The sequence below is a fragment of the Schistocerca serialis genome, chromosome 1 (genome assembly GCF_023864345.2).
Source record: "Schistocerca serialis cubense isolate TAMUIC-IGC-003099 chromosome 1, iqSchSeri2.2, whole genome shotgun sequence".
Lineage (NCBI taxonomy): Eukaryota > Metazoa > Arthropoda > Insecta > Orthoptera > Acrididae > Schistocerca > Schistocerca serialis.
In genome coordinates, this window is record NC_064638.1 from 887,399,798 (window position 1) to 887,427,783 (window position 27,986).

Sequence of the window (27,986 nt, forward strand, 5' to 3'; positions counted from 1 at the left end):
CAATTTTCCTATCACAATTAAATTCGATAACTAGTTTCGGTTGCTATCTGCAACCATCTTCAGATTGTTCAAAAATGAAAAGTTGGTGAATAAGCATTGGAAAGCAATATAGTCACGCAACAACATTCATTCTAAGTACCAAAATAATAACAGTACGTCACTGGAAACGTCGCCGTGAGCAAGCCAGATTGTAGACGCTAATTGCACAGGTTGATGGTCATATAGGAAATTGTCCAGTTGCATGAGTAGAAGTGGTATCAAAAGCTCATTACTTGCAATAGTATAACTAACGATGCTTTCCAATGCTTATTCACCGTCTTTTCATATCTTGAACGATCCGAAGATGATTGCAGTAGCAACCGAAACTAGTTATCGAATTTTAATTGTGATAGGAAATTGAGATTTAGGTATTCAAAGTTTAAACTTTTAAAAACATTTATTTAATAAAACTTTATAAACAATGTTGCAGATCTCTCGTCGCACAAGAAAGTCCAGATGGGTCAAATCAGAAAATCGAGTAGGCCGTGGTACAGGACCACCACTGCCAGTCCACTTTCCTGGAAACTGTCGGCTCAAAAACCGGCGCACAGAACGACTGAAATATGCCGTCGCCCCGTCATGCTGTAACCTCGTGTCCTGTCCTGTAGCAAGTGGCACGTATTCCAGCAACTCTGGCGAGGAAATTATAATATTTTAATGGCCTAGATAGGAGACATGCCTCGGTTAAACAGTCACCAATAACATCTGCTCAGACATTCACGCAGAACTACATATGATGAGCGCTAATAAATGTAGCATGTGGATTAACCTCATTCAAAACATGCGAATTGTGGACGTTGAAGATCCCATCATGCCTGAACGTTGCTTCACCTGTGAACAGCACAGAGGACAGAAATGTAGGATGTACTTGACACTGTTCCTGGTTCCACTGCAGAAACTGTGCTCTGAGTGGTTAATCATCTGGTTCCAGGTTGTGCACACGCTGTAAATGAAACGGATTAACAATTGCTCATGAAGGACATTTCTTACATTCGTACGATTCGTCCTATGAGTAACTGCATGAGTGCTGAGAGCGATTAAGCCCTCTACCGGATGACACAAGAGAAAAATGTTTCTTATTTCCCTGTAATCTCCCAGAGTTGGTCGGTTTAAATAATTTTCACGCTGTGTAAAGTCCACCTTCTTCACGCAGTTATGACACTATATGTGTGCTTTGTTATTCGAAACAAGTGTCGACGAAAGTAGATATAGCAGACGCTCCACTAAGTGTCGTAATCCTCAGAGTAGTACGTAGTGCCTGTGACGGGCCCAGACTGTCTTCATCAGTCATTTCAAAACGTACACACCAACAGCACAAAAGGGTATTCACAGCGTAATGGACTCTGTCAGGCTGACAGAAATCGGACACAAAGCACTCACGAGCTTACAATGCAGGCATTTACATCTTTGGTGTGACTGGTTTGTTGGGAATTAGGCTGCGGTATTTCTGAGGCATATTTTTGTACTCGATGTTGCGTCATCTACAACGGCAGATATCATCATAGGCAATGGGGACGCAGGTAATTGATTCTCCAACGTAAAACGTTTTAAGAAAGGAATCAACGTACGCTGTACTTCATTAGTGAGCCGAAACTGCCGAATAAACAGACTTTTTATCAGCATTTTGTGAATTCTCTGAACGAATAGCTTTGGTGCACACAGTCTCACGGAATCTGAAAAATAAATAAATAAGATGGTAGCCCCGAATTAAATCAGTACCAACAAAACGAGCCGGTGTGTCCACTTTGTGTAGCTTAGAGACGACGGCGCTGAACATATGAACATCTGCGGTTCAGAGTGCAGAACTTTCGTCGTGGCTATAGATAATGGAAGTCCTGTTTCCCTATATTACTGGACGAGTTTTATACAATTTCTTTCACTAACGGTAATATTTATAGACTGGTAAATAACGCTCGTTATAGTATATCACCAAAGAAAGTACAATAGACTTAAATTACAAGCGTTACCGCTGCACTATAGTTTCACAACTGTTACAGAAATTTTATTTTATTTAATACAGTCCAATGGACAATTGTGGCTCATTCATTAGTATTAACTGAAAGTGCGTTCTGATAAGTGCTAATGCATTATTAATACTTTTATATGTTTGAATACCGTGAAATGTGTGAGCAGTTGTGACTGTTTGCGAGAATGATTCTATTTCATCTTGAGGTTGAAGGTCGCCCTTGTGTCTGTGTTAGCTTACCAATAAATTTGTTTTTGGATAGGGTCCGCCTTGAGCAAACACAATTTTTTCTCCTGTATCATTTCAGCACTGATGTTACTAGCTAAGACATAAACAGATTCTGAGCTCGGGTGTAGTGACAAGTGGGGAGAGGGGGAGGGGGGGGGGGGGAGGGAGGAGTGGATAAAGACTCCCTGATTGTGAGCTGAAAGACAAAATAGTTTTGATATTTAACGACATATACATCTACACCTACATGGATACTCTGCAAATCACATTTAAGTGCCTGGCAGAGGGTTCATCGAACCACCTTCACAATAATTCTCTATTATTTCAGTCTTGTACAACGCGCAGAGAAAACGAACACCCGTATCTCTCCGTGCGAGCTCTGATTTCTGTTATTTTATTATCATGATCGTACATCCCAATGTAGGTCGGCGTCAACAAAATATTCCCGCATTTGGAGGAGAAAGTTGGTGATCGAAATTTCGTGGGAAGATACGGCCGCCACGAAAACACCTTTGTATTAATGAAGTCCACCCCAAATCCTGTATCATCTCAGAGACCCTCTCTCCCCAATTTCACGATAATACAAAACGATCTCCCTGTCTTTGAACTTTCTCGATGTACTGCGTCAGTCCTATCTGGTAAGGATCCCACACCGGGCAACACTATTCTAAAAGAGGACGGCCAAGTGTAGTGAATGCACTCTCTATAGTAGGTCTGTTACGTTTTGTAAGTGTCCTACTAATAAAACGCAGTCTGTGGTTAGCCTTTCCCACAACATTTTCAATGTGTTCCTTCCAATTTAAGTTGTTCGTAATTGTAATTCTTAGGTATTTAGTTAAATTTACGGACTTTAGATGTGACTCATTTATCGTGTATGTGCTCACACTTTTCGTTATTTAGGGTCAACTGCCGATTTTTGCACCATACAGATATCTTCTCCAAATCATTTTGCAACTTGTCTTGATCTTCTGTTGACTTTACTAGTCGATAAACGACAGCATCATTTGCAAACAGTCTAAGATGGCTGCTCAGATTCTAAATCGTTTATGTAGATTAGGAACAGCAAAGAGCCTATAACACTACCTTGGGGAACGCCAGAAATCATTTCTGTTTTTCTCGAAGACTTTCTGACAGCTACTACGAACTGTGACGTCTCTGACAGGAAACCGGGAATCCAGTCACACAACTGAAACGATATTCCAAAAGCATGTAATTTCACTACATGCCGCTTGTATCGTACAGTTCAAAAAATGGTTCAAATGGCTCTGAGCACTATGGGTCTTAACTTCTGAGGTCATCAGTCCCCTAGAACTTAGAACTAGTTAAACCTAACTAACCTAAGGACGTTACACACATCCACGCCCGAGGCAGGATTCGAACCTGCGACCGTAACGGTCGCGCGGTTCCAGACTGTAGCGCCTATAACCGCTCGGCCATCCCGGCTGGCTATCGTACAGTGTCAATAGCCTTTTGGAAATCTAGAAATACGGAATCAATTTGAAATCCCTTGTCAATAGCCCTCAACGCTTCGTATGAGTAAAGAGCTAGTTGTGTTTCACGAGGACGATGTTTTCTAAATCCGTGTTGACTGTGTGTCAATATGGCCGTGCGGTTAAAGGCGCTGCAGTCTGGAACCGCAAGACCGCTACGGTCGCAGGTTCGAGTCCTGCCTCGGGCATGGATGTTTGTGATGTCCTTAGGTTGATTAGGTTTAACTAGTTCTAAGTTCTAGGGGACTAATGACCTCAGCAGTTGAGTCCCATAGTGCTCAGAGCCATTTGAACCATTTTTTTGTGTGTCAATAGGCCGTTCTCTTCGAGGTAATTGGAAACTTGTGGTATGGTCTTATGGGACCACAGTGCTGATGTCATCGGTCCCTAAGCCTACATACTACTTACTCTAACTTAAACTAACTTACGCTATGGGCAACACACACCCGTGCCAGAGGGAGGACTCGAACCTCCGACGGGGGCAGCCGCACGGACCGTGACAAAGCGCCATAGACCGCTCGGCCACCCCGCGGGGCTCTATCCGAGGTAATACAGAATGTTCGAATACAATATATGTTCCAAAATCCTGCTGCATATCGACGTTATTGATATGGACCTGTAATGTAATGGATTACTCCTACTATCTTTCTTGAATACTGGTGTGACCTGTGCAAATGGCTCTTGGTGCACTTGCTACTAGTAAATATCCATTACTACATCTTGTGGCTTTCTTCAAAGTAATACTGAACTTTTCTGCCTGTCTTTGTGGCAGAGGAGGAAGCGAGTTAGATTTTTTGCAGGCTTTTTTTTTTTTAATTTGGTTGACAAGCAGCTGCTGTCCCCAGTGCCCGCTATGTATACCATACAGGGTGAGTCACGAGGAAAGGTACATGCTGTAAGGGGTGATAGTATTTGTGATTCTGAACAAAAATCTTCAAATGAACGTATGCCATTTTCTTAGCCGTATATGACGTACAGCTGTTTGAAAATCACGGGCGTCAGTCTCAGGTCGTTCTTCACCAGCACTCGCTCGCGAATACAACCATAGCGACGTAGTGTTGTCTCTACTGACCATGTCAATGCGCACTTGACTTGCGCATGGTGGGGTGACGAGTCCTGTAAGTATGTATGTTATTTATCTCACAGTACTACGGTGGTTGCACCAGTACACTTCAGTGTTGTTACGTTTACAGTCAAAACAGTACGGGTCAGTGTAGTGAAAATTAACCAGGTCTTCACACATGCGGAGTATAGTTACATGATTTTTGTCTATGGGTTTAGCAGTGGGAATTTCAGAGCTGCTGTTTTCGAATACGAATGATGATTTCCTAACAGCTGACTCCTCGATAGAAGAGTATTTAGTAGGATGTTTGAAAGATTGCGTGATTGTTGTATCTGAACGTCCTGTTCAACAAGATCTTAGTGGAGAACACACTTAAAACGGTATAACGCAGCCTAGATACCAGCTCTGGAAGAACTTCTGCACTGCTTTGTATTTCACAGACACTATTGATGCGCACAGTACATGAACAGGGTCTGCATCCGTATCATCGGTAGAGAGTGTGACATCTGAATGCCGGAGATTATGCCAAACAAACGGAATTATGCAATGGATCACTGTCGATGAACGCTGTATTCCACATATTCTGTTGACAGATGAGTCAACATTTATCCGCGACGGTGTCAACAACACGAACAAATTACAACTGTGGGCAGATGAAAATCTGCACGCTACTGTGGAAACAAATTTTCACCGACGCTTCTCAGTGAACGTGTGGTGCGGTATTATTGACGACCAACTAATCTCTCCAGTTGTTTTATATAACCGTCGTAATGGAGAATGGTATCTTGATTTCCTTAAAAAATGTGTCACCAGAATTGTTAAGTCCCATAGTGCTTAGAGCCATTTGTTACCAGAATACTTGTAGGATATTCCTTTTGCAACACGACGTCGTATGTAATTGCAGCACGACGGAGCTCCTGCACATTCAGTACGGCCAGTGACACGGCACCTATCTGAAACGTGTCCTGGTCGTTAAATCGGTCGCCGTGGAGTAATTTCTTAGCCACCGAGGTCACCCAATACGTTACTGGTTGTGAGCTTGTCTTAAGAGAGAAGTCTAAAAGCGCAGAGTGGACACAGAGGAGGAACTTCTCGCTCGTATTTCACGTGCATGTGCTCAAGTATAGGACAGTTCGAATGAGTTCAATTCAGGAAGACAGCAGCTGCAAGATGTTCTGCAGTTGGCGGTCGACTTTTGAACATCTTTTGTGAGGAAACGTCAGGCCATAATGTTTCATTTACCATCACCTGCATTTGACTTGTCCTCATTGTTTTCATTAGGTTCCTCGTGTAATGGTACTTGAATTACGTAACCATTACGGCACCTCAACTGAACCTCTCGATACCAGCAATATTCTACTGTGTTCCTGTAAAGTAGTTGACATATTTCTGAGACAACATTCAGATTTGATTTCATTAATGTAGAGGTACTTTGATACATCGATATATTTGTATTGCAATGATATTATTCTTATGTGTATTCTTTCTTTTGTCACTATGATCTTTGACGTTCTTGTAACTCTGATTTTTGGGCGCGTAAGCGATTATTAGTTAGTTATTAGAGTCAAGTTTTGGACGTCATGTTGGAAAGACGCATATTGTCGTCAGCTTATAAAATGTGAACTTTAACAGTGAGGAAGATGTTTTCAAGTATGTTTTCTATTGTGAAGTGATGTTTTGTGTGTTACTTGATATTGCAATAAAAGCAATTAAAAGGAAGTGTAACTTAAGTTCGGAGTGCTGTTTACTTTTTTTTTACATCACCATTGACCTGCAAAAGTGTTATCTTCAAGAATGGTTTGTGAAACACATCTATAAAACTTTTGAATATCGCTGAATAAAACCTAGGTCTCTTTGCATCCGAGCTTGGAATCATCACCACCTAGATTTTCGACGATTGAGCCATGATTTTACAACGAGACCAGCGTGAGAAACACGAAAAGATGAGTGTCTAGTTTATTCATTATTACATGAAATGACTTTATTAACTTTGCTCTAATGACACCTGCCACATAATAACTTTGTTGTTGCCCGAAAATGCAGTATTTAGCAGCGTGAGCAACACCACAATCATTATTAAATTTTGACCTTTGTTGTGGTAGGGTTGTTAGGCTCGGAAACCGTTGAAACGGAAATGATCGAATGGCATCGTTGGCCGGGAGGCCCTATTCGGGGGAGTTCGGCCGTCGTATTGCAAGTCCTTTTTAGGTGACGCCACGTCGGCGACTTGCGAGTCAATGATGATGAAAATGATGATGGACACACAACACCCAGTCCCGTGCTGGGATTCGAACCCGGCCCCCCTGTGTGGTAAGCGGTAACGCTACTGCTACGCCACAGAGGCGGACTCAGAAACCGTTAAGAACGGGACAAATGTTCATAGGGCAGTTTTTTTCAGAATCACTCCTCAAAACCTGTACCTTTCCTTCTGACTCGCTCTGTATTATTACTTTAGCTAAATTTTGTTTATTGCAACTAAACTCAGGGCCCATCCTTTGGATATCTATTGTACGATCATAATAAGTTTATTTTAAAAAACTAAAAATCCGCCTCGATTGCGAGAAGAGCACCTAGTGTTAACCTAGGTTGCGGCGCAGATAACTACAACTTCTTCAGAACAATCACAATCGCAATCGAGGCGGGTTTTTAGTTTTTTAATATATTAACCAACGATTGCTGACGCGCTGCGATGTTGAAGGTTCTATAATAAGTTTAGTACTCAGCTGCTCTACTATTAATAATGTCCGTATTAATCTGGCTACCATTTGGCTTCCGTTGCGATTTACACGTGATTCTACACTGTTGTTAGCACACAAACACACTAAGTGACAAAACAGTTCACGGTAGGCCGACATAGTACAGCCTACACGAGTGAATAAAAGAACGTACCACGGAAAGTACCACACAGTGTCCATACAGGGCAGTGCTTGGAGCACGCAAGCTCGCGTGTTAGTGCAGTCCCGTGACATGCGAGCACACGAAAATGCGACAGATACATCAACGAGCACCAGCTGCGCAGCCCCCCTCTACTGAGTCTGCACAAAGTACAAAGAGGCGTCGAGGATAAGAGACGCCAGAGAGAAGATACTGGCCAGTACGAAAGCTCAAACTCTGCCCTTCGATATCCCCCAGTAAGGATTAGGGGGCCAACGTGACGTGCACGTAAGCATCACTGTCCCCATGCAACCAGCACAAGACATCGCGAACATTGCGGTTTTTTTTAACCTCCACAGCACGCTCTTGGCGCCCAGTGGCACAGATAGCAATGTGCATACAACCGGTTCACACAAATTCCGCAACTTTTACCAGGTCGGTTCAAGAACTCTGCAGCTTGCATTGCCTAAAATTGAACTTATTGCTATTACCCGAACTGGGTAACTAGCAGCAGACTTCTGATTTTGCCTGGGACACTCCCCGAAATGTTAGTAAGTCATATTATTGGAACATAGAAATGTTGTGCTAAAAATTAACATTACATATTTATTACACATTTTCGGAAAGGCAAACAAGTATCTAAAATGCCCAACTGACAGAGAGATGACGAGAAAGTGTTCACGGGAAAGAAATTATAGTAACGAGCACTCACTGGAAGCACTTTTATTCAGGTGATAAACTAACGATAATATTTACGCTTTGTATAAAACACATTTAAAAATACAATCTATCCATCTGACCATTTTGCCGTTGTACAATTTTTACTTGGATGAATCCTTGTTTTTAATTGGTTTTCCTATGCAGTTTTTGGTACGGAACCAGAGCCGATATTATTTAACCAACTACAAGAGTCTGTAATCTTCTCGAGTTACTGAGAAAAGTGTAACATTTAGAGTGATCCGACTCAAATAAAGAGTTAAAACGAGACTGAAACCTGTCGCGCGTATTTGTCGTTTTCCCAAGGGCAGAGGACTCCTCTGCCAAATAAAACGATACAAAAATGCATTTTCCTCATTAGTACCATTGTCTATGAGAGTGAACTGTGCCGTTTACGAATATTCTGGCATGATACTCATAGATTATAAAAGTGCATGAATGAAACCGTTTCACTTTTTGACACTTGGTGTCCTTTACTTTTGATTGCGTTTGCTACCGATTCCTTGTCTATCTGTTGTATAAAAATGGAGCATGAATTTATTTCCCATGTGTGTAGACAAAAAATGATCATTTCTTAGCGTAAAAATTTTGACATACTTCTTCTTGATCGATCATCTCCAACCGTATTGACCAGTAGATTTCGGTTTCCTATAATGTCTGGTCGTAAATTTTTTAAGTGTCTGGCTCCTTTCATTACCCATGACGTTTTTACTATTCTCCATCTTCATTGTCACTACCCTATATGACTAACAACACTTTGCAGATACTAACTTTCTCGGCACTAGCCACAGCACTACTATGCTCGTCTTTGCCGCCAGCTGCAAGCTACCTGGCCAAAGGTGATGTTGCCGGACCCATCTATTTGGCTGAATACCCTGTTTCCCACCCGAAGGCCAAGCTGCAGAATGCGGGTGGGGGTATTTTTCTGAGTCGTGGAGTTCATGTCTGCCTCAAGTACCCAGAAGAGGTGTAAAAACGATGAAAAAATTCGAGAACACAACAGACACCGGAATAACGATAGAATTTGGATCAGACACTAATACAGAAACCATAGACGCCACAGCACACAGAACTCCTGTGACAGTTACCAAGTGATTACCTGTAGAACGGATACGAATTGATGGTTCCTGATACGATCAGAAAAAAAGGTATTTGTTCTAAAACTTAATGTCTGATGACTGAAGACAAGTTCGCGCGAAAATGTGAATCTAAGTCCGTTTGAACCAGCGATGAAAAGAACCGCAGCAGCAGCTGGATACGCTAAGTCAATTAAGGCTTGCTCAATTAACAGTTGCGTCGAACACCTGTGAACAGCATTAACATTCGTCAACAAGGCTGCAGTCCGTTGCTTCAAAGCTAAACTCTGGCCACCTTAGAACTGACTTCGTTGAGTGTTGAAGAGCGCCAAGGGTACGAAATAGTTACACGGTGTTCAGTGCACGAAGAAAGATGGACAGCTAACTGCTGGTATCGACGTCTGTCCAAAGTGCCATTAATCGCTGCACAGGAACCAGAGACCACGAGGTCTGGTTAGTATTCCCAATTTCTAAATGCAGACGAAGTTTTGACTGAGAGTCGATATACAGGGTGTTACAAAAAGGTACGGCCAAACTTTCAGGAAACGTTCCTCACACACAAATAAAGAAAAGATGTTATGTGGACATGTGTCCGGAAACACTTAATTTCCATGTTAGAGCTCATTTTAGTTTCGTCAGTATGTACTGTACTTCCTCGATTCACCGCCAGTTGGCCCAATTGAAGGAAGGTAATGTTGACTTCGGTGCTTGTGTTGACATGCAACTCATTGCTCTACAGTACTAGCATCAAGCACATCAGTACGTAGCATCAACAGGTTAGTGTTCATCACGAACGTGGTTTTGCAGTCAGTGCAATGTTTACAAATGCGGAGTTGGCAGATGCCCATTTGATGTATGGATTAGCACGGGGCAATAGCCATGGCGCGGTACGTTTGTATCGAGACAGATTTCCAGAACGAAGGTTTCCCGACAGGAAGACGTTCGAAGCAATTGGTCGGCCTCTTAGGGAGCACGGAACATTCCAGCCTATGACTCGCGACTGGGGAAGACCTAGAACGACGAGGACACCTGCAATGGACGAGGCAATTCTTCGTGCAGTTTACGATAACCCTAATGTCAGCGTCAGAGAAGTTGCTACTGTACAAGGTAACGTTGACCACGTCACTGTACGGAGAGTGCTAAGGGAGAACCAATTGTTTCCGTACCATGTACAGCGTGTGCTTGCACTATCAGCAGCTGATTGGCCTCCACGGGTACACTTCTGCGAATGGTTCATCCAACAATGTGTCAATCCTCATTTCAGTGCAAATTTTCTCTTTACGGATCAGGCTTCATTCCAACGTGATCAAATTGTAAATTTTCACAATCAACATGTGTGGGCTGACGAGAATCCGCACGCAATTGTGCAATCACGTCATCAACACGGATTTTCTGTGAACGTTTGGGCAGGCATTGTTGGTGATGTCTTGATTGGGCCCCATGTTCTTCCACCTACGCTCAATGGAGCACGTTATCATGATTTCATACGGGATACTCTACCTGTGCTGCTAGAACATGTGCCTTTACAAGTACGACACAACATGTGGTTCATGCACGATGGAGCTCCTGCACATTTCAGTCGAAGTGTTCGTACGCTTCTCAACAACAGATTCGGTGACCGATTGATTGCTAGAGGCGGGCCAATTCCATGGCCTCCACGCTCTCCTGACCTCAACCCTCTTGACTTTCATTTATTGGGGCATTTGAAAGCACTTGTCTACGCAACCCCGGTACCAAATGTAGAGACTCTTCGTGCTCGTATTGTGGACGGCTGTGATACAAAACGCCATTCTCCAGGGCTGCATCAGCGCATCAGGGATTCTATGCGACGGAGGGTGGATGCATGTATCCTCGCTAACGGAGGACATTTTGAACATTTCCTGTAACAAAGTGTTTGAAGTCACGCTGGTACGTTCTGTTGCTGTGTGTTTCCATTCCATGATTAATGTGATTTGAAGAGAAGTAATAAAATGAGCTCTAACATGGAAAGTGAGCGTTTTCGGACACATGTCCACGTAGCATATTTTCTTTCTTTGTGTGTGAGGAATGTTTCCTGAAAGTATGGCCGTACCTTTTTGTAACACCCTGTAGACTTACCTTGGTGAGGTCATCGTTGAACCACGCTTCAGTATAGCCTACTTCGTCTGCGTCCAGCTTGAAGTTCCATAGGCCGTCTAGAGGCCTCACCTCCCTGGACTCGGATTCCCTGGGATACAGCACGCCACTTTTAGCGACTGGCGCCACTGCAGCTGTAGTCAGCAACAGACAGAACCTCCACATCCCGGACATGGCGGCCTGTGAATAAGATGGTCAAAAACCAAAATTAACGTTTCTTCAGTATTTGGGACATGAAGCACATCTACATCAAGGGAAGTCAGAAGTTAGATACCTTGAAATGAAAGAAAAGTGATGCGTCATCAAAATTTCCTTTTTTAGAGCTCCGTACCTCAATCGGTAAGAGCGGTACCCTCATAGGGTCACTTCGTTATCCGCCTGTCTGTCTGTCTGACCGACTGTTCAAATCCCATTTTCTCAGGAAAGGGTAGACTTACCAAGTTGAAATTTGTGTCATACATTAGCGTCTATGGTCCCTTGGCGGTGTAATAAACGTTAGCTTCAAAGACGGTGCCATCAACATTTATGTCACACTTGTTGCTACTCGCAAACTCATTCATTAAAACCTATAGGACTCTTCCCGTTGATCTAGAATCACGAAATTTCGCAGGAAGCAATGTTTCGCAGTGCAACCAAAGAAAAAAATCCGAAAATTTTTAATATGCAATTATATCATATGAAAAAATATTTCGTTAGTCATATGTTACCCGACTTCAAACTTGAAATTAAAACATTCTCGAAAGTCTTGGAATGCCTGGGAGCAATATCTTGCCACTATCAATGTCGATAACAGGCAAAAATCGTCGAGATCCTTGATTTCCGGATAGGATGAACTGTGTATATACGTAATTAAATTTGTACTGAACCTTCAGTGCATGAGTGCTGCTTACACCTGGACAATTTTTGTTTTCAATATTTTAATCACAAAAAAAAAAAAAAAAAATTCGAGTAGTCTAACGGATTCTTCCATCACTTCTACAATTCTGCTGCTATATGAGGGCTGTAAGTATCCGACCCTTTATCACTGACACCAGCAATGATATGGGGCGGTGTACACTCTGTTTGTAGGCATACGTAGTATGCATGTCTGATTTTTCCAAGACAGCGGAAACAACCAGTCTCTGCTAGCCGTTGGAAAGTGAATACATATAAGTGGTAGTCGTCGGATTTTGTTTTGTGGGTAACAGACAAAGTGGAACAACATTGTTGCATCAAATTTTGTTTTAAGATTGGCGATTATCAAGTTGAAACATCCCACAAGGTTCGACAAGTGAGCGGGAACGAAGCAATGAGTACCACACAGATAAAGGAGCGGTACAACCGCTTCAAAGATGGCCGCTCATCAGTGAAGAATGAAGCACGTTCACATAGGCCCTGGTCATCCAGAAATGAGGTGGTTGTGGATCGCGTAATGACCCTGGTGATATAGGGTAGACGAATCATGGTCAGATAACTTGCAGACGAAGTTAAAATTACTATTGCAACCATTCATTCCATTTTAGCGGAACATTTGAACCTAAGAAGGATCTCAGCAAAATTTGTGTCAAAGTTGCTGACATCTGGGCAGAAGCAACTTCGTTTGGAGATCGCACAGGTCATATTGGATACTGTGAACAGTAATCCTAAGTTCCTTGACACAGTGATCACTGGTCATGAGTCCTAGGTTATTGTGGTTACGACCCAGATACAAAGTTCTAGTCATCTCAATGGAAGCATCCATCATCCTCGAGACCCAAAAGAGCGACGTAGGCCTGCAGCAACGCGAAACTCATGCTTTCCATGTTTTTTACTCCAATGGCGTGGCCCACCATGAGTAAGTTCCAGAAGGCACTAGTGTTAATATAGAGTACTACCAACAAATTGTGCGTCACTTTCGTAAAGTAATGAGACACAAAAGGCCGGATTTGTGGGCAGCGAGCAGTTGGCACCTTTGCCACGCTAACGTAACCGTTCATCGTTCTCAATTAATGCAGAACTTTTTGGCCAAACACAACACGACTGTGGTCTGTCAGCTTCCCTATTCGTCCGACGTAGTACCGAGTGACCCTGAACTGCAAAAGTCTCTGAAAGAAGCAGATTTCAGAACAGGAAAGACGTTATGCAGAATTCGACGGAGCAGCTGCGCACCATACCGAACGATGATTTCAGAGATGTTTTCAGCAGCGGCAGCAGCATTGGGAGAGATGCGTAGCAGCTGTAGGGGGCTACTATGAAGGTGACTGGTGCCAAACAATTCTATCTGAATAAAGACAGATTTCACAAGTAAAAGTCGGATACTTTTCGAACAGCCCTCCTACGTGTGGACCGTGGGCGATTCTCAAATTCACATAAGAGTGAATTAATTCTTGAATTGCCTCGGAAAACATTTACGTACCATGCCCTAGACTCATCAAAAACTTGCAGAGATGCTTTGTGAACATAGATGGAGCTTGATAAGCGATAATTTGACTGGCTCTCGAGTGATTTAATATAATAATAATTCATTTTCCTCATTTTGAGATTGAGAGCAATGAAAATCAGGTAACGTCCCTGTATTTTGACATTGTGGGATATTCTCACTTGCTATTCCATTATTTATTGTTTATTGCTCGCTTGTTAGGATGTGAGGCCGGTGGAGAAGAAAACCAATGGGGACATCGAGACAACGTTAGAAGACACGAGAAAAGCAAACCTCTCCTTCTGTCTGGCCAGGGAAGAAGAAAGCGTGCTACAACTTTTCATCATGAATTTTCAATGTAGACCTCCACATGCAGCAATTCGCAAAAAACCACTTGCGCTGTTAGCGTGTCCGAAACAGTAATCTGTTACGGCACGAACATTCCGCACCTCATCCTAATTAGTTAAGTAGTTCGGCAGTGGGGTAAGAAGCCGCTACACACCTAATTTGCTAACAAATGGAGAGTGACAGTAGCTTGTTCGAGGTTTGTGAGTACACGGGCAAACTAAAGAGGTATGTGGATAAGCTCTTGTAAAGTGCTGTAACGATTAAGGAAGTGAAATGTATAGAAGATAAGAAGTTTTAGCCTGACAAAATATGGTAAAAATTCGTCTTTGTCAGTTTGCATAACTAGAGTTTAAAAAATTGTTATGAGAAGGATAATGTGAGGGTAGAATTAACAATACAGTGACAGAATTATTTTTCTCAACCCTAAGACGAAACCATTCCTAATTACTATAATACAGGTCTCACATTATCATAGTGCAATGATGACGAGAAAATATTCGAGCAAATTGGGAAAACAATATAGAGGGTACACTTTCAAAACAACGTCATAGGCAAAAGCGACATTGTACCTGTGTATATCACGAGACAGTGTAAAGTTTAGTAACTCCATTACACTGGCAGAATACAACCAGCGCTTCATTCTGGTAACACCCAAAGGACACTCAAGTTACAGCAAAATCAGAGTCCAGACATGATGAAGTGTCTTGAACAAAAAACCTACATAGTTATCATCAGAAATATCGATAACACGAATCAATACCGAGCTTATGTTTACAAAGGGAGATATATTCCCATAGGATAGGTAGATTTCACAACAGAACTGAGGCCTTATTGACAACAGGAGTAATCTGTTGAATTACAAACCTATATCACTGACATAGATTTGCAGTCAGATTTTGGAACATATATTGAATTCGAACATTACAAAATACCTAGAAGAAAATGATGTCCTGATGCACATCTAGCACGGATTCAGAAAATGTAGTTCTTGTGATACACCGCTGGCTCTTTATTCACACAAACTAATGAGTGCTATCGACAAAGCTCTCAAATTGATTCCACATTTGTAGATATCCAGAAGGCTTTTGACATCATTACTCACAAGGGGTTTCTAATCAAATTCCGCGCCTATGGGGTATCGTTGCAGTTGTGCGACTGGATTTGTGATTTCCTGTCAGAAAGGTCACAGTTCGTAATAATTGATGGGAAATCATCAAGTGAGGCAGATGTGTCATCTGCCGTTCCCCAAGGAAATGTTTAACCGCTACGCTGCTTTTAATTTACACAACAAATTTAGGAGACAGTCTCAGCACTTCTCTTATATTTCTTGTTGGTGATGCCTTCCTTTAGGATCTAGTAAAGTCATCAGAAGATCAAAACCAATTGCCATATGATTAATATAAAATTCATGTATGGTGCGAAAAGTGGCAACTGACTGTAAATAATAAAAAATGCGACGTCCTGTACATGAGTGTTAAAAGAATCCTTTAAACTTCGGCTATGAGATAAATCTCATAAATTTAAAGATTGTCGATTCATCGAAATAACTACAGATTACAATTACGAACAATTTAAATTGCAACCATGGCACAGAAAATGTGGTAGGGAAGGCGAACCTGTAGAACAGTTAGCAGATGTAACAAATCTACTGGCCGGCCGGTGTGGCCGAGCGGTTCTATGCGCTTCAGTCTGGAACCGCGCGACCGCTACGGTAGCAGGTTCGAATCATGCCTCGGCCATCGATGTGTGTGATGTCTTTAGGTTAGTTAGGGTTAAGTAGTTCTAAGTTCTAGGCGACTGATGACCTCAGATGTTAAGTCCCATAGTGCTCAGAGTCATTTGAACCATTTTTGAATAAATCTACTAAAGACACTGCCTACATTATAATGTTATTTATAATTCGTCTTGATTGCAAAAATGTTTATTCACACGACCGGTTTCGGTTCCTCTAGAACCATCTTCAGATCTGAAATTTCGGTTACAGGAGTAACCCATCCACACACAGCAATCTCCACATGCTGCGTCACATTCGCAGGCTGTTCCAGTCAAATTCTGGCATTGACGGAACATATCGAGGATGGGTTTGAGATTAAACTAATCACCGCGCTAGCACTAGTCGACCTAAGTTCCGCCTATGATACAGTAGATCACCGGACACTACTGCATAAAACCTACGAGACCCTGAAAGACTACCATCTAGTCAAGATAATCGAATCTCTGCTCCAAAATAGACAGTTCTTTGTAATGCTTGAGGGGAAAAAGAGTCGATGGCGGAATCAGAAAAATGGGCTCGCCCAAGGGAGCGTGTTGGCGCCAATCCTATTCAACATATATACAAATGACCAACCAATTCCAGACAAAACCAAAACTTTTGTATATGCAGACGACCTGGCAATAACAGTTCAAGGCAACAGGTTTGAAGCCATCGAGGAGAAACTATAAACCGCCCTTTCTACAATGTCAACCTACTAAAAAAAGAATTCTCTAAAACCCAATCCCTACAAAACTCAAGTGAGTGCATTCCGTCTGAACTCGAGGCAGGCAGAGTAAAAGCTCAATGTTACCTGGGATGGGACATTACTAGAACACACAGATACTTCCACCTACCTTGGCGTCGTGCTGGACAGAACATTGACATACAAATATCATTGCGAAAAAACACGCAAAAAAGTAGAAGCACGAAATTCCCTAGTAAGAAAGCTGTCCAACAGCAAATGGGGTGCCAAACCAACCGTAGTCAGAACTTCAGCCCAAGCTTTGTGCTTCTCAACTGCTGAATATGCCTGCCCGGTATGGTGCAAATCCACCCACGCAAAAAAGGTAGATATTAGCTTCAATGAAACATGCAGGATAGTGACAGGCTACATGAAACCAACCCCCATAGAAAATCTTCACAGGGCCGCAGGTTCCACAAAACCTGACTCACGTAGGAAAGCCCATGAACATACCGAGAAGCTAAAACAAACCTTTGATGCCCGTCTCTCAATATTTGGCCTAGAGTGTGGCCCCAGCAGACTCAAATCCAGACGCCGTTTCCTAAGTTGCGCCTTAGATGAGCCCCCCATCTACTATCCACTAAGAGAGGACCCACCAAGCGGCGTTTCTGGTGATTGGAAAACCTGGAGAATGCTTAACCGCATCAGAACTGGGGTGGCTCCTGTGAAATCTAATCTGATCAAATGGGGTTTGTTGGACGAAAATGACGACAAATGCGATTGCGGTACTCGACAGGACATGGAACATCTTCTATAGTGCCCTGCCTGCCCCCACAGATGCACCCTCGACGATCTATGGCTGGCTAAAGAAGGAGCATTGGACACTGTCCAATACTGGGCAAACAAATTTTAGTTTCCGGACACGAAAAAGTAAGTAAAGTAAGCAGGAATACCGGTACCCAAGAAACAATTTTCTACAGGAATGTGAACTACCAAAAGTTTGAAGTGTGTGATCTTACTTCTTCATACTGCCTACTGAACTGACCTTTCACTTGTCTTGCACGTATTACTTGATGTACCCGATATTTTGTGCGTCGTTTCTTTTGATTCCATTTTATAAGAAGAGCGCAAACGCACGCAACCATTTCTAAGTTCGTGCTTACATCAGCATTGAACCAGTCAATAAATCTGTCTTGCGCCGGCCCAGTAATCGACCGGTTTACAAAAGCTCAGTGCTTGCTATCGGCCAAATGAAACTGGGCGCTTGAAACTTCGTTCACTCGCGCCTAGTCTAACGCGAACCTCAGACACCGTTGTGTCGTCATTCAGTCTGTGGCTCTGGTACTCAGCAAACTGCCTCATAACAGATTAGAAAGGTCTGGATGAGAATTTAGAAGCCAAGGAAGATCTTAATGGATATTATTTTATTTTTTTAAATGAAGACCCCGCCATTTGACTGTATTCTTGCTTATTTAATTATCTGAAACATGTTTTTATTAAATACGACGTGCTCCCGCTATTATTTACTTATCTTTTTACAAGGTGATGATTACACATCTGGCATTTCGTGGGGAGAGAATATTTTTCTTAATTTATGGCCAATTTTGAGCTTGATGTCCTGAAATATATGTTAATGTCGTACACTGAATCACTTGCAAACGGCATAAAAGGCCGAAACCGGGATCGTAATTAAATAAACAAGAATACAGTCAAATGGCGGTGTGTTCATTTAAATATTATTGTATAACTGTTGCTCAGCAACTTAAAAAACTGGTTAATGGATATTCTTCGGCCCCTTAAGAGAAATGTCGAGTTTAGAACACAGCTTAACAAAAAACTATACTCTCATGCGGAAAAGGTGCAGATCCTATGCAACAAAGAAGGATTTCATTCTGCGGAGCAGGCCGGAGTGGCCGTGCGGTTCTAGGCGCTGCAGACTGGAGCCGAGCGACCGCTACGGTCGCAAGTTCGAATCCTGCCTCGGGCGTGGATGTGTGTGATGTCCTTAGGTTAGTTAGGTTTAATTAGTTCTAAGTTCTAGGCGACTGATGACCTTAGAAGTTAAGTCGCATAGTGATCAGAGCCATTTGAACCATTCTGCGGACACATGACACGAATGCCGGCCGCGGTGGTCTCGCGGTTCTAGGCGCGCAGTCCGGAACCGTGCGACTGCTACGGTCGCAGGTTCGAATCCTGCCTCGGGCATGGATGTGTGTGATGTCCTTAGGTTAGTTGGGTTTAAGTAGTTCTAAGTTCTAGGGAGCTGATGACCACAGCAGTTGAGTCCCATAGTGCTCAGAGCCATGACACGAATGAGCCTAAAAGGCTGATCGTACGTGTTCTGACCAATTTTCTGGGCAAAAGTTCCAGGGCCCTTGTTTCACGGAGGTTCAGTGGGGTCTTCAAGATGTGACGGTCACAAACGGAAACATTCTCAATCACGATCTATTGAAGAAGAAACTTGGACACACACCAGCATTTCCAAGAAAAGCCATATTTGAAATCTGGCTGAAGAAAGAGAGGAAGCTCACAGAAAACGAATGAAACGCTACTGGGCGTAAGTCAAATCTCAAAGAAAACCACTGTTTAAATAACGTGGCCTACAGATGCTCGAACGAAAGAAGAAGAAGAACGAAAGTATCTCAAATCAGTTCAAAATGGTTCAAATGGCTCTGAGCACTATGAGACTTAACTGCTGAGGTCATCAGTCCCCTAGAACTTAGAACTACCTAAACCTGACTAACCATTCCGGCCGGCCTCTCAAATCAGTTGCTGATATATTTCATATGAGACAACAAAGCGAATTTGGAACAATTTACTTTAGAAGCTACAACGATAAAAAAGGAAAAGTTGCAATTTTCTACTTTAGTTGTGGGGAGTTACAAGACTGATTTAAGAAAAACCTTTTCTTGTCGTCATTTCTGTCAGCATATCATATAAGAGGAGATAAAGGACAGTTAATTAAACAACAGTTTTAATAACAAAACAGCGAAGTTCATAGCTGCTTTATTAACATTACTAGCTGAATAACAGGCGTTGCCCAAGTATGTATTTATTCCAATGTGCTATACTCCACCACCTGCACCCCCTCCCTGTCCATCTTGCCCTTCAACCCTCACTATCATTCTCCTGCACCCCCTCTCTGTTCATCTCCTCCTGCCCTTCTGGCCATCTGAAGCAAATGGCTCGTGTCTCCACTGTCCAACTTCTGCTTCCCCCTCTGTCAACGTCCTGCGCCCCCCTCTAATTCCATCTCTTCCTCTTCCCTTTCTTTGTCCCTCTACTCCCCCCTCATCTTTCTGTCCACATCCTCCCCTTCTCTCTGTCCATCTCCTCCGACTCCCTATTGCTGTACCTCTCCTCCTGCCTCCTCTGTCTGTACACATCCTTCTTCTCTTTCCTTTCTCTGTCCATCTCCTCCACTCCTCCCTCTCTGCCCATTTCCCTCTTCCTACCTCTATCTTCTCTACCTCCCCTATCTGTGTCCATCTCCTCCTTCTCCCTCTCCTCGCCGGCCAGTGTGGCCGTGCGGTTAAAGGCGCTTCAGTCTGGAACCGCGTGACCGCTACGGTCGCAGGTTCGAATCCTGCCTTGGGCATGGATGTGTGTGATGTCCTTAGGTTAGTTAGGTTTAATTAGTTCTAAGTTCTAGGCGACTGATGACCTCAGAAGTTAAGTCGCATAGTGCTCAGAGCCATTTGAACCATTTCCCTCTCCTCTCCTCATTCAGCCTCCTCTCTCCACAATACGGTGTTTAAAAAGGATAGATGGCAGGCAACCGGTGGTGGCGTGTTTGTCGCTGTTAGTAGTAGTTTATCCTGTAGTGAAGTAGAAGTGGATAGTTCCTGTGAATTATTATGGGCGGAGGTTACCCTCAACAACCGAGCTGTATTGATAATTGCCTCCTTTTACCGACCTCCCGACTCAGCAGCATTAGTGGCAGAACAACTGAGAAAAAATCTGGAATACATTTCACATAAATTTTCTCAGCATGTTATAGTCTTAGCTGGAGATTTCAATTTACCAGATATAGACTGGGACACTCAAATGTTTAGGACGGGTGGTAGGGACAGAGCATCGAGTGACATTATACTGAGTGCACTATCCAAAAATTACCTCGAGCAATTAAACAGAGAACCGACTCGTGGAGATAACATCTTGGACCTACTGATAACAAACAGACCCGAACTTCAAAACAGGGAATCAGTGATCATAAGGCCGTTGCAGCATCCCTGAATATGGAAGTAAATAGGAATATAAAAAAAGGGAGGAAGGTTTATCTGTTTAGCAAGAGTAATAGGAGGCAGATTTCAGACTACCTAACATATTAAAACGAAAATTTCTTTTCCAATACTGACAATGTTGAGTGTTTATGGAAAAAGTTCAAGGCAATCGTAAAATGCGTTTTAGACAGGCACGTGCCGAGTAAAACTGTGAGGGACGGGAAAAACCCACCGTGGTTCAACAATATATTTAGGAAACTACTGCGAAAGCAAAGAGAGCTTCACTGCAAGTTTAAACGCAGCCAAAACCTTTGGGACAAACAGAAGCTAAACGATGTCAAAGTTAGCGTAAGGAGGGCTATGCGTGAAGCGTTCAGTGAATTCGAAAGTAAAATTCTATGCACCGACTTGACAGAAAATCCTAGGAAGTTCTGGTCGGGCTATGCGTGAAGCGTTCAGTGAATTCGAAAGTAAAATTCTATGTACCGACTTGACAGAAAATCCTAGGAAGTTCTGGTCTTATGTTAAACCAGTAAGTGAATCGAAACAGCATATCCAGACACTCTGTGATGAAGATGCCATTGGAACAGAGGATGACACGCGTAAAGCTGAAATACTAAACAAATTTTTCCACAGCTGTTTCACAGAGGAAGGCGGCACTGCAGTTCCTTCTGTAAATCCTCGTACAAACGAAAAATTGGCTGACATCGAAATAAGTGTCAAAGGAATAGAAAAGCAACTGAAATCACTCAACAGAGGAAAGTCCACTGGACCTGACGGGATACCAATTCGATTCTACACGCAGTACGCGAAAGAACTTGCCCCCCTTCTAACAGCCGTGTACCGCAAGTCTCTAGAGGAACGGAAGGTTCCAAACGATTGGAAAAGAGCACAGGTAGTATTCAAGAAGGGTCTTCGAGCAGATGCGCAAAACTATAGACCTATATCTCTGACATCGATCTGTTGTAGAAATTTAGAACATGTTTTTTGCTCGCGTATCATGTCATTTCTGGAAACCCAGAATCTACTCTGTAGGAATCAACATGGATTCCGGAAACAGCGATCGTGTCGCCTGATAAACAAAGTAAGAGCCTACGGAATATCAGACCAGCTGTGTTGCTGGATTGAAGAGTTTATAGCAAACAGAACACAGCATGCTGTTCTCAATGGAGAAACGTCTACAGACGTTAAGGTAACCTCTGGCGTGCGATAGGGGAGTGTTGTGGGACCATTGCTTTTCACAATAGATATAAATGACCTAGTATACAGTGTCGGAAGTTCCATGCGGCTTTTCGCGGATGATGCTGTAGTATACAGAGAAGTTGCAGCATTAGAAAATTGCAGCGAAATGCAGGATGATTTGCAGCGGATAGGCACTTGGTGCAGGGAGTGGCAACTGACCCTTAACATAGACAAATGTAATGTATTGCGAATACATAGAAAGAAGGATCCTTTACTGTATGACGATATGATAGCGGAACAAACACTGGTAGCAGTTACTTCTGTAAAATATCTGGGAGTACGCGTACGGAACGATTTGAAGTGGAATGATCATATAAAATTAATTGTTGGTAAGGCGGGTGCCAGGTTGAGATTCATTGGGAGAGTCCTTAGAAAATGTAGTCCACCAACAAAGGAGGTGGCTTACAAAACACTCGTTCGACCTATACGTGAGGATTGCTCATCAGTGTGGGATCCGTACCAGGTCGGGTTGACAGAGGAGATAGAGAAGATCCAAAGAAGAGCGGCGCGTTTCGTCACAGGGTTATTTGGTAAGCGTGATAGCGTTACGAAGATGTTTAGCGAAATCAAGTGGCAGACTATGCAAGAGAGAAGCTCTGCATCGCGGTGTAGCTTGCTGTCCAGGTTTCGAGAGGGTGCATTTCTGGATGAGGTATCGAAAATATTGCTTCCCCCTACTTATACATCCCGAGGAGATCACGAATGTAAAATTAGAGAGATTCGAGCGCGCACGGAGGCTTTCTGGCATTCGTTCTTCCCGCGAACCATACGCGACTGGAACAGGAAAGGGAGGTAATGACAGTGGCACGTGAAGTGCCCTCCGCCACACACCGTTGGGTGGCTTGCGGAGTATAAATGTAGATGTAGATGTAGATGTAGATGTATCACCCCCACCCCAATATAGAGCTGGTAAAAATGGGAATGTCGTGTGGCTAGGGCCTCCCGTCGGGTAGACCGTTCGCCTGGTGCAGGTCTTTCGATTTGACGCCACTTCGGCGACCTGCGCGTCGATGGGGATGAAATGATGATGATTAGGACAACACAACACCCAGTTCCTGAGCGGAGAAAATTTCCGACCCAGCCGGGAATCGAACCCGTGCCCTTAGGATTGACAGTGTGTCACGCTGACCACTCAGCTACCGGGGCGGACTATGGAGCTGGTGGTTCTTACCCCCACCGAATTTCTTTCCAGATAATAAGTAATGTGTGTATCAAGTTTGGTTGGAATCGATTCAGGAGTTTAGGAGGAGTCTTTTACCCATGGCTTTGTCTGCATACGCACATGTCACCATGCATTTCACATGTATTTAATATAATTCACACAAATTCGTACACGTATTTCACGTATCTCTAGCGAATTTCGCCGCAAAGGTTCATTTTCATGCAGCTCAATGTTTATAACGTCGTATCTCCAGAACTATGTGTCATAGTAACGCAGTAATAAATTAGAACGCCATGATTCATGTGGCACTTTGACTGCATGAACAGCGAAAATCTGGTAAGGGATAACCTTCCTTTCTTTCGTCATTTTGCACGGGTTGTCAGCGAGAACAATTTTCGTAAAAGCTTGAAATTATGTGTAATGTTTGTTGCAAGTCACTAAGTACTCTCATTCTCAAATACTGGCTGAATTAATTATGGATATTCGCGCGTCCTGGGTTGCATTGCTTTTTCAAATCAAATGGTTCAAATGGTTCTAAGCACTGTGGGACTTCAACATTTCGGGGCCCTGTCAGCATCTGTATAAATATTAATTTAAATATTAATAACCAACAGCCTCAGTTGCAATGTTTACCTAGGTAAACATCTGAGGTCATCAGTCCCCTAGGCTTAGAACTACTTAAACCTAACTAACCTAAGGACATCAGACACATACATACCCGAGGCAGCATTCGAACCTGCGACCGTAGCAGCAGCGCGGTTCCGGACTGAAGCGCCTAGAACCGGTCTGTCACAGCGGCCGCCTGCTTTTTCACCCCCCACCCCTCTGATAGGTAGGTGTTCTTACCCCACAGCGATTCTTTCCAGACAGTAAGTGATATTTGTAGAACGTTTGGTTGAAATTGGTCCAATAGTTTAGGAAGAGCCGTGGAATACAGTACATCCATACATCTTTTTTGTAATATGTGTGGGTTTAGATTACAGTGCCTCAGCTGGACACGTATAGGATAAGAAACTAGTGCCTTGATCACTGAGCTGAGATATTTGGCCGGCCGGAGCGGCCGTGCGGTTCTAGGCGCTACAGTCTGGAACCGAGCGACCGCTACGGTCGTAGGTTCGAATCCTGCTTCGGGCATGGATGTGTGTGATGTCCTTAGGTTAGTTAGGTTTAATTAGTTCTAAGTTCTAGGCGACTGATGACCTCCGAAGTTAAGTCACATAGTGCTCAGAGCCATTTCAACCAAGCCATTTGAGATATTGGATGGTCTGATTGTAACAATACGAGTCAAGATAGATGTAACGGAACTTGAATAGAGTATTTGCCTCTATTGGTTACGGTAGAGAGATCGTTCTTTCGGTCCTGTCTGTATATTTATATATAATATTGCATGAATAAAGGCTGGGCGAGTGTAAAGCTATCGTTAAAAACGCACGCCGCGCGATTTGTTACGATTTGGTCAGTCGCAATAATAACAATAACATGTTTTTGAATAGAATTAAAATATAACGGCGATACCTGTTTAGTGTTATGGGAAATAATATGTAGTAAATTAGTGAGTAAGGTAGCCGATCCTATAAAAAGACGTAAAATTGGGCATATTGATGTGTTTTGCTGTATATCGACGAAGGCGATGATACGGCGTTATTTTTTCGTCTACTCTTAGGAATAAGCAAGTAAAGAAGTGCTAATTGTGCTTTGAGAAAAAATATAGGGGCGAGTTTTAAATAACTACGGTTTACGATCAGAGTAACGAAAGGACATTTAGTTCCACGAAATTGCGGATGGCGAAGTGTGGTCATTAAATTGAGTACACCTACAGTGCGGTCAATTCCGGGATAAATCTATACGCATCCCACGAGGGACGCGGAATTGAGACTTTTTTTTAATTATATCGCGGAGAGCTGGCTCCAATTTATGAAAAGGAGAAAAACGTTAAGTTTTACGCGAACCCTTAATATAACGAACCGGAGAGAAAAGTGTGTAATTCTCTTACGCCTAACTAATATTCGTGGAAGGCGGTGACTAAACTAGAAGAGTCAATTACAAAATACTGTATCATTATCATTGACTGTTGGTGTCGAGCAACCAAAACTGTTCTTCAAAGGGTTTCGATGGAACTTGGGAGTTAGGGTTCAGGCACTCGCACATACTCCACATCAGAGTGTGAATGAGTGGTGCATGCGAAATAAAACTGTGAACAAAGTTACGTTAAATAAAACAGAAGAAACAAGACAGTCTGGTCGTATCTGTTATTATTCAATAAACTGTAACATTTCTTATCGTTGTACGAAGCCTTCATAGACGATCTTTATGGCAATTTGCTTCGAAGGGATCTCGTTACGAGTTAAGTTTTGGGGACCTGGTCAAGAGGGGGTAGTTTGTAGATCTTAGAAGCCGACCTCGGGGAAGTTCAGTTTGGATTCCGTAGAAACGTTGGAACACGTGAGGCTGACCCTACGACTTATCTTAGAAGGTAGATTAAGGAAAGGCAAACCTACGTTTCTAGCATTTGTAGACTTAGAGAAAGCTTTTGACAATGTTGACTGGAATACTCTCTTTCAAATTCTGAAGGTGGCAGGGGTAAAATACAGGGAGCGAAAGGCTATTTACAATTTGTATAGAAACCAAATGGTAGTTATAAGAGATGAGGGGCATGAAAGGGAAGCAGTGGTTGGGAAGGGAGTGAGACAGGGTTTTAGCCTCTCCCCGATGTTATTCAATCTGTATATTGAGCAAGCAGCAAAGGAAACAAAAGAAAAATTCGGAGTACGTATTAAAATCCATGGAGAAGAAATAAAAACTTTGAAGTTCGCCGATGACATTGTAATTCTGTCAGAGACAACAAAGGACTTGGAAGAGCAGTTGAACGGAATGGATAGTGTCTTGAAAGGAGGATATAAGATGAACATCAACAAAAGCAAAACGATGATAATGGAATGTAGTCGAATTAAGTCGGGTGATGCTGAGGGTATTAGATTAGGAAATGAGACACTTAAAGTAGTAAAGGAGTTTTGCTATTTGGGGAGCAAAATAACAGATGATGGTCGAAGTAGAGGGGATATAAAGTGTAGACTGTCAATGGGAAGGAAAGCGTTTCTGAAGAAGAGAAATTTGTTAACATCGAGTATAGATTTAAGTGTCAGGAAGTCGTTTCTGAAAGTATTTGTATGGAGCGTAGCCATGTATGGAAGTGAAACATGGACGATAAATAGCTTGGACAGGGAGAGAATAGAAGCTTTCGAAATGTGGTGCTACAGAAGAATGCTGAAGATTAGATGGTTAGATCACATAACTAATGACGAGGTATTGAACAGAATTGGGGAGAAGAGACATTTGTGGCACAACTTGACTAGAAGAAGGGATCGATTGGTAGGACATATTCTGGGGCATCAAGGGATCACCAATTTAGTATTGGAGGGCCGCGTGGAGGGTAAAAATCGTAGAGGGAGACCAAGAGATGAATACACTACGCAGATTCAGAAGGATGTAGACTCCAGTACATACTGGGAGATGAAGAAGCTTGCACAGGATAGAGTAGCGTGGAGAGCTGCATCAAACCAGTCTCAGGACTGAAGACCACAACAACAACTACTGCAGCTATTCTGGAATCAGGTGCTACCGGGTCCGTTGTGTGTTGTCAGTGACTTAAGGTTACCATATCTCATGCTCTAAGATCGACGCGTCTTTCCACTTGGTATAACGGTGCCTCACGGCAACAACGACAACGCCGACGACGAAGGAAGATACGGCGGTAGATGATGTCTTGATAGAGGAGATATGACTAATGACCGGTGAATTCAGACGAGACATGTCGTTATCCGGCGTCTAATACTTTGTATGCAGCTCCTGCAGATTATGTTGATAGTTGTAACAGTATCGGGTCATTGCGCAGCGTGCGTGCCGCAGACGGCAGCGAACGCGCTTCTCAGCAGGAGTCGATACGTACCCTGACCGCCGACACTGCAGCCACCACCCACGCGGGCATCTTCCTCTTTGCTCGCCTTCGTAGCAGCCTCCCTCACAGCGCACAGGCCGCAGACGGAGTGCAACTGACACAAACAACCGGCGACTACACCTCATTGGTCTATTCGAAACGTCGCAGGCGCGCGTTTCTTTAGCGAGCCTTTAACAGACTCCCGGGTGTCACGTGACACGCGCCGACGCTGAGTCAAGCCCCCACGCATAGCTGTGAGCAGGCCAGCTGTTAGGTCATCGCAGGCGGGACTGCAAGGTACACCGCGACTGCGGCACGTGCGCCGAGACGCGCCGCACTTACGCAGTGAATAGACTTGAAAGCGGAGGAACGCCGTAAGCGATAAGGATCCTTACGAACTGTCCCGTAAGAATCCATGTGCTAAACCGTTTACGCGTACGTAAGAATTAATCACCAGGCCGATTCCAAGGAAGCGCCGCGAAATGCTGCTACTGAGTGGGTATAATTAAAGTACAGCTATTTATAGAGGCAGCGAAACTTTGTAGATATGTTAATGCGGAACCGATTGACGTTGGAGCCAGCAAACTGACGCTGTGAATGCCAGGAAGACGTACAGCAGTATCTCCTTATGTTGTGGGTAAGGAACACAATGTGGGCAGGAATTGCCAAACAGGTAAGAAAGGCATAATGTTGATTT

At 43.2% G+C, this 27,986-nt stretch overlaps 1 protein-coding gene across 1 annotated transcript in view; it reads right to left on the minus strand.

Annotated features, from left to right (window-relative positions):
* LOC126411210 (beta-glucuronidase-like) overlaps nt 1-27,407 on the minus strand; it is a 110,020-nt gene extending 82,613 nt beyond the window's left edge. The window contains exons 1-2 of the mRNA XM_050081346.1: nt 27,302-27,407; nt 11,551-11,748 (exon numbers count right to left, since the gene is read on the minus strand). Coding sequence (XP_049937303.1) covers nt 11,551-11,748; nt 27,302-27,340 — 237 coding nt within the window. The 5' untranslated portion in view covers nt 27,341-27,407. The remainder of the gene's footprint in view (nt 1-11,550; nt 11,749-27,301) is intronic.
* Nucleotides 27,408-27,986: the final 579 nt, after the last annotated feature.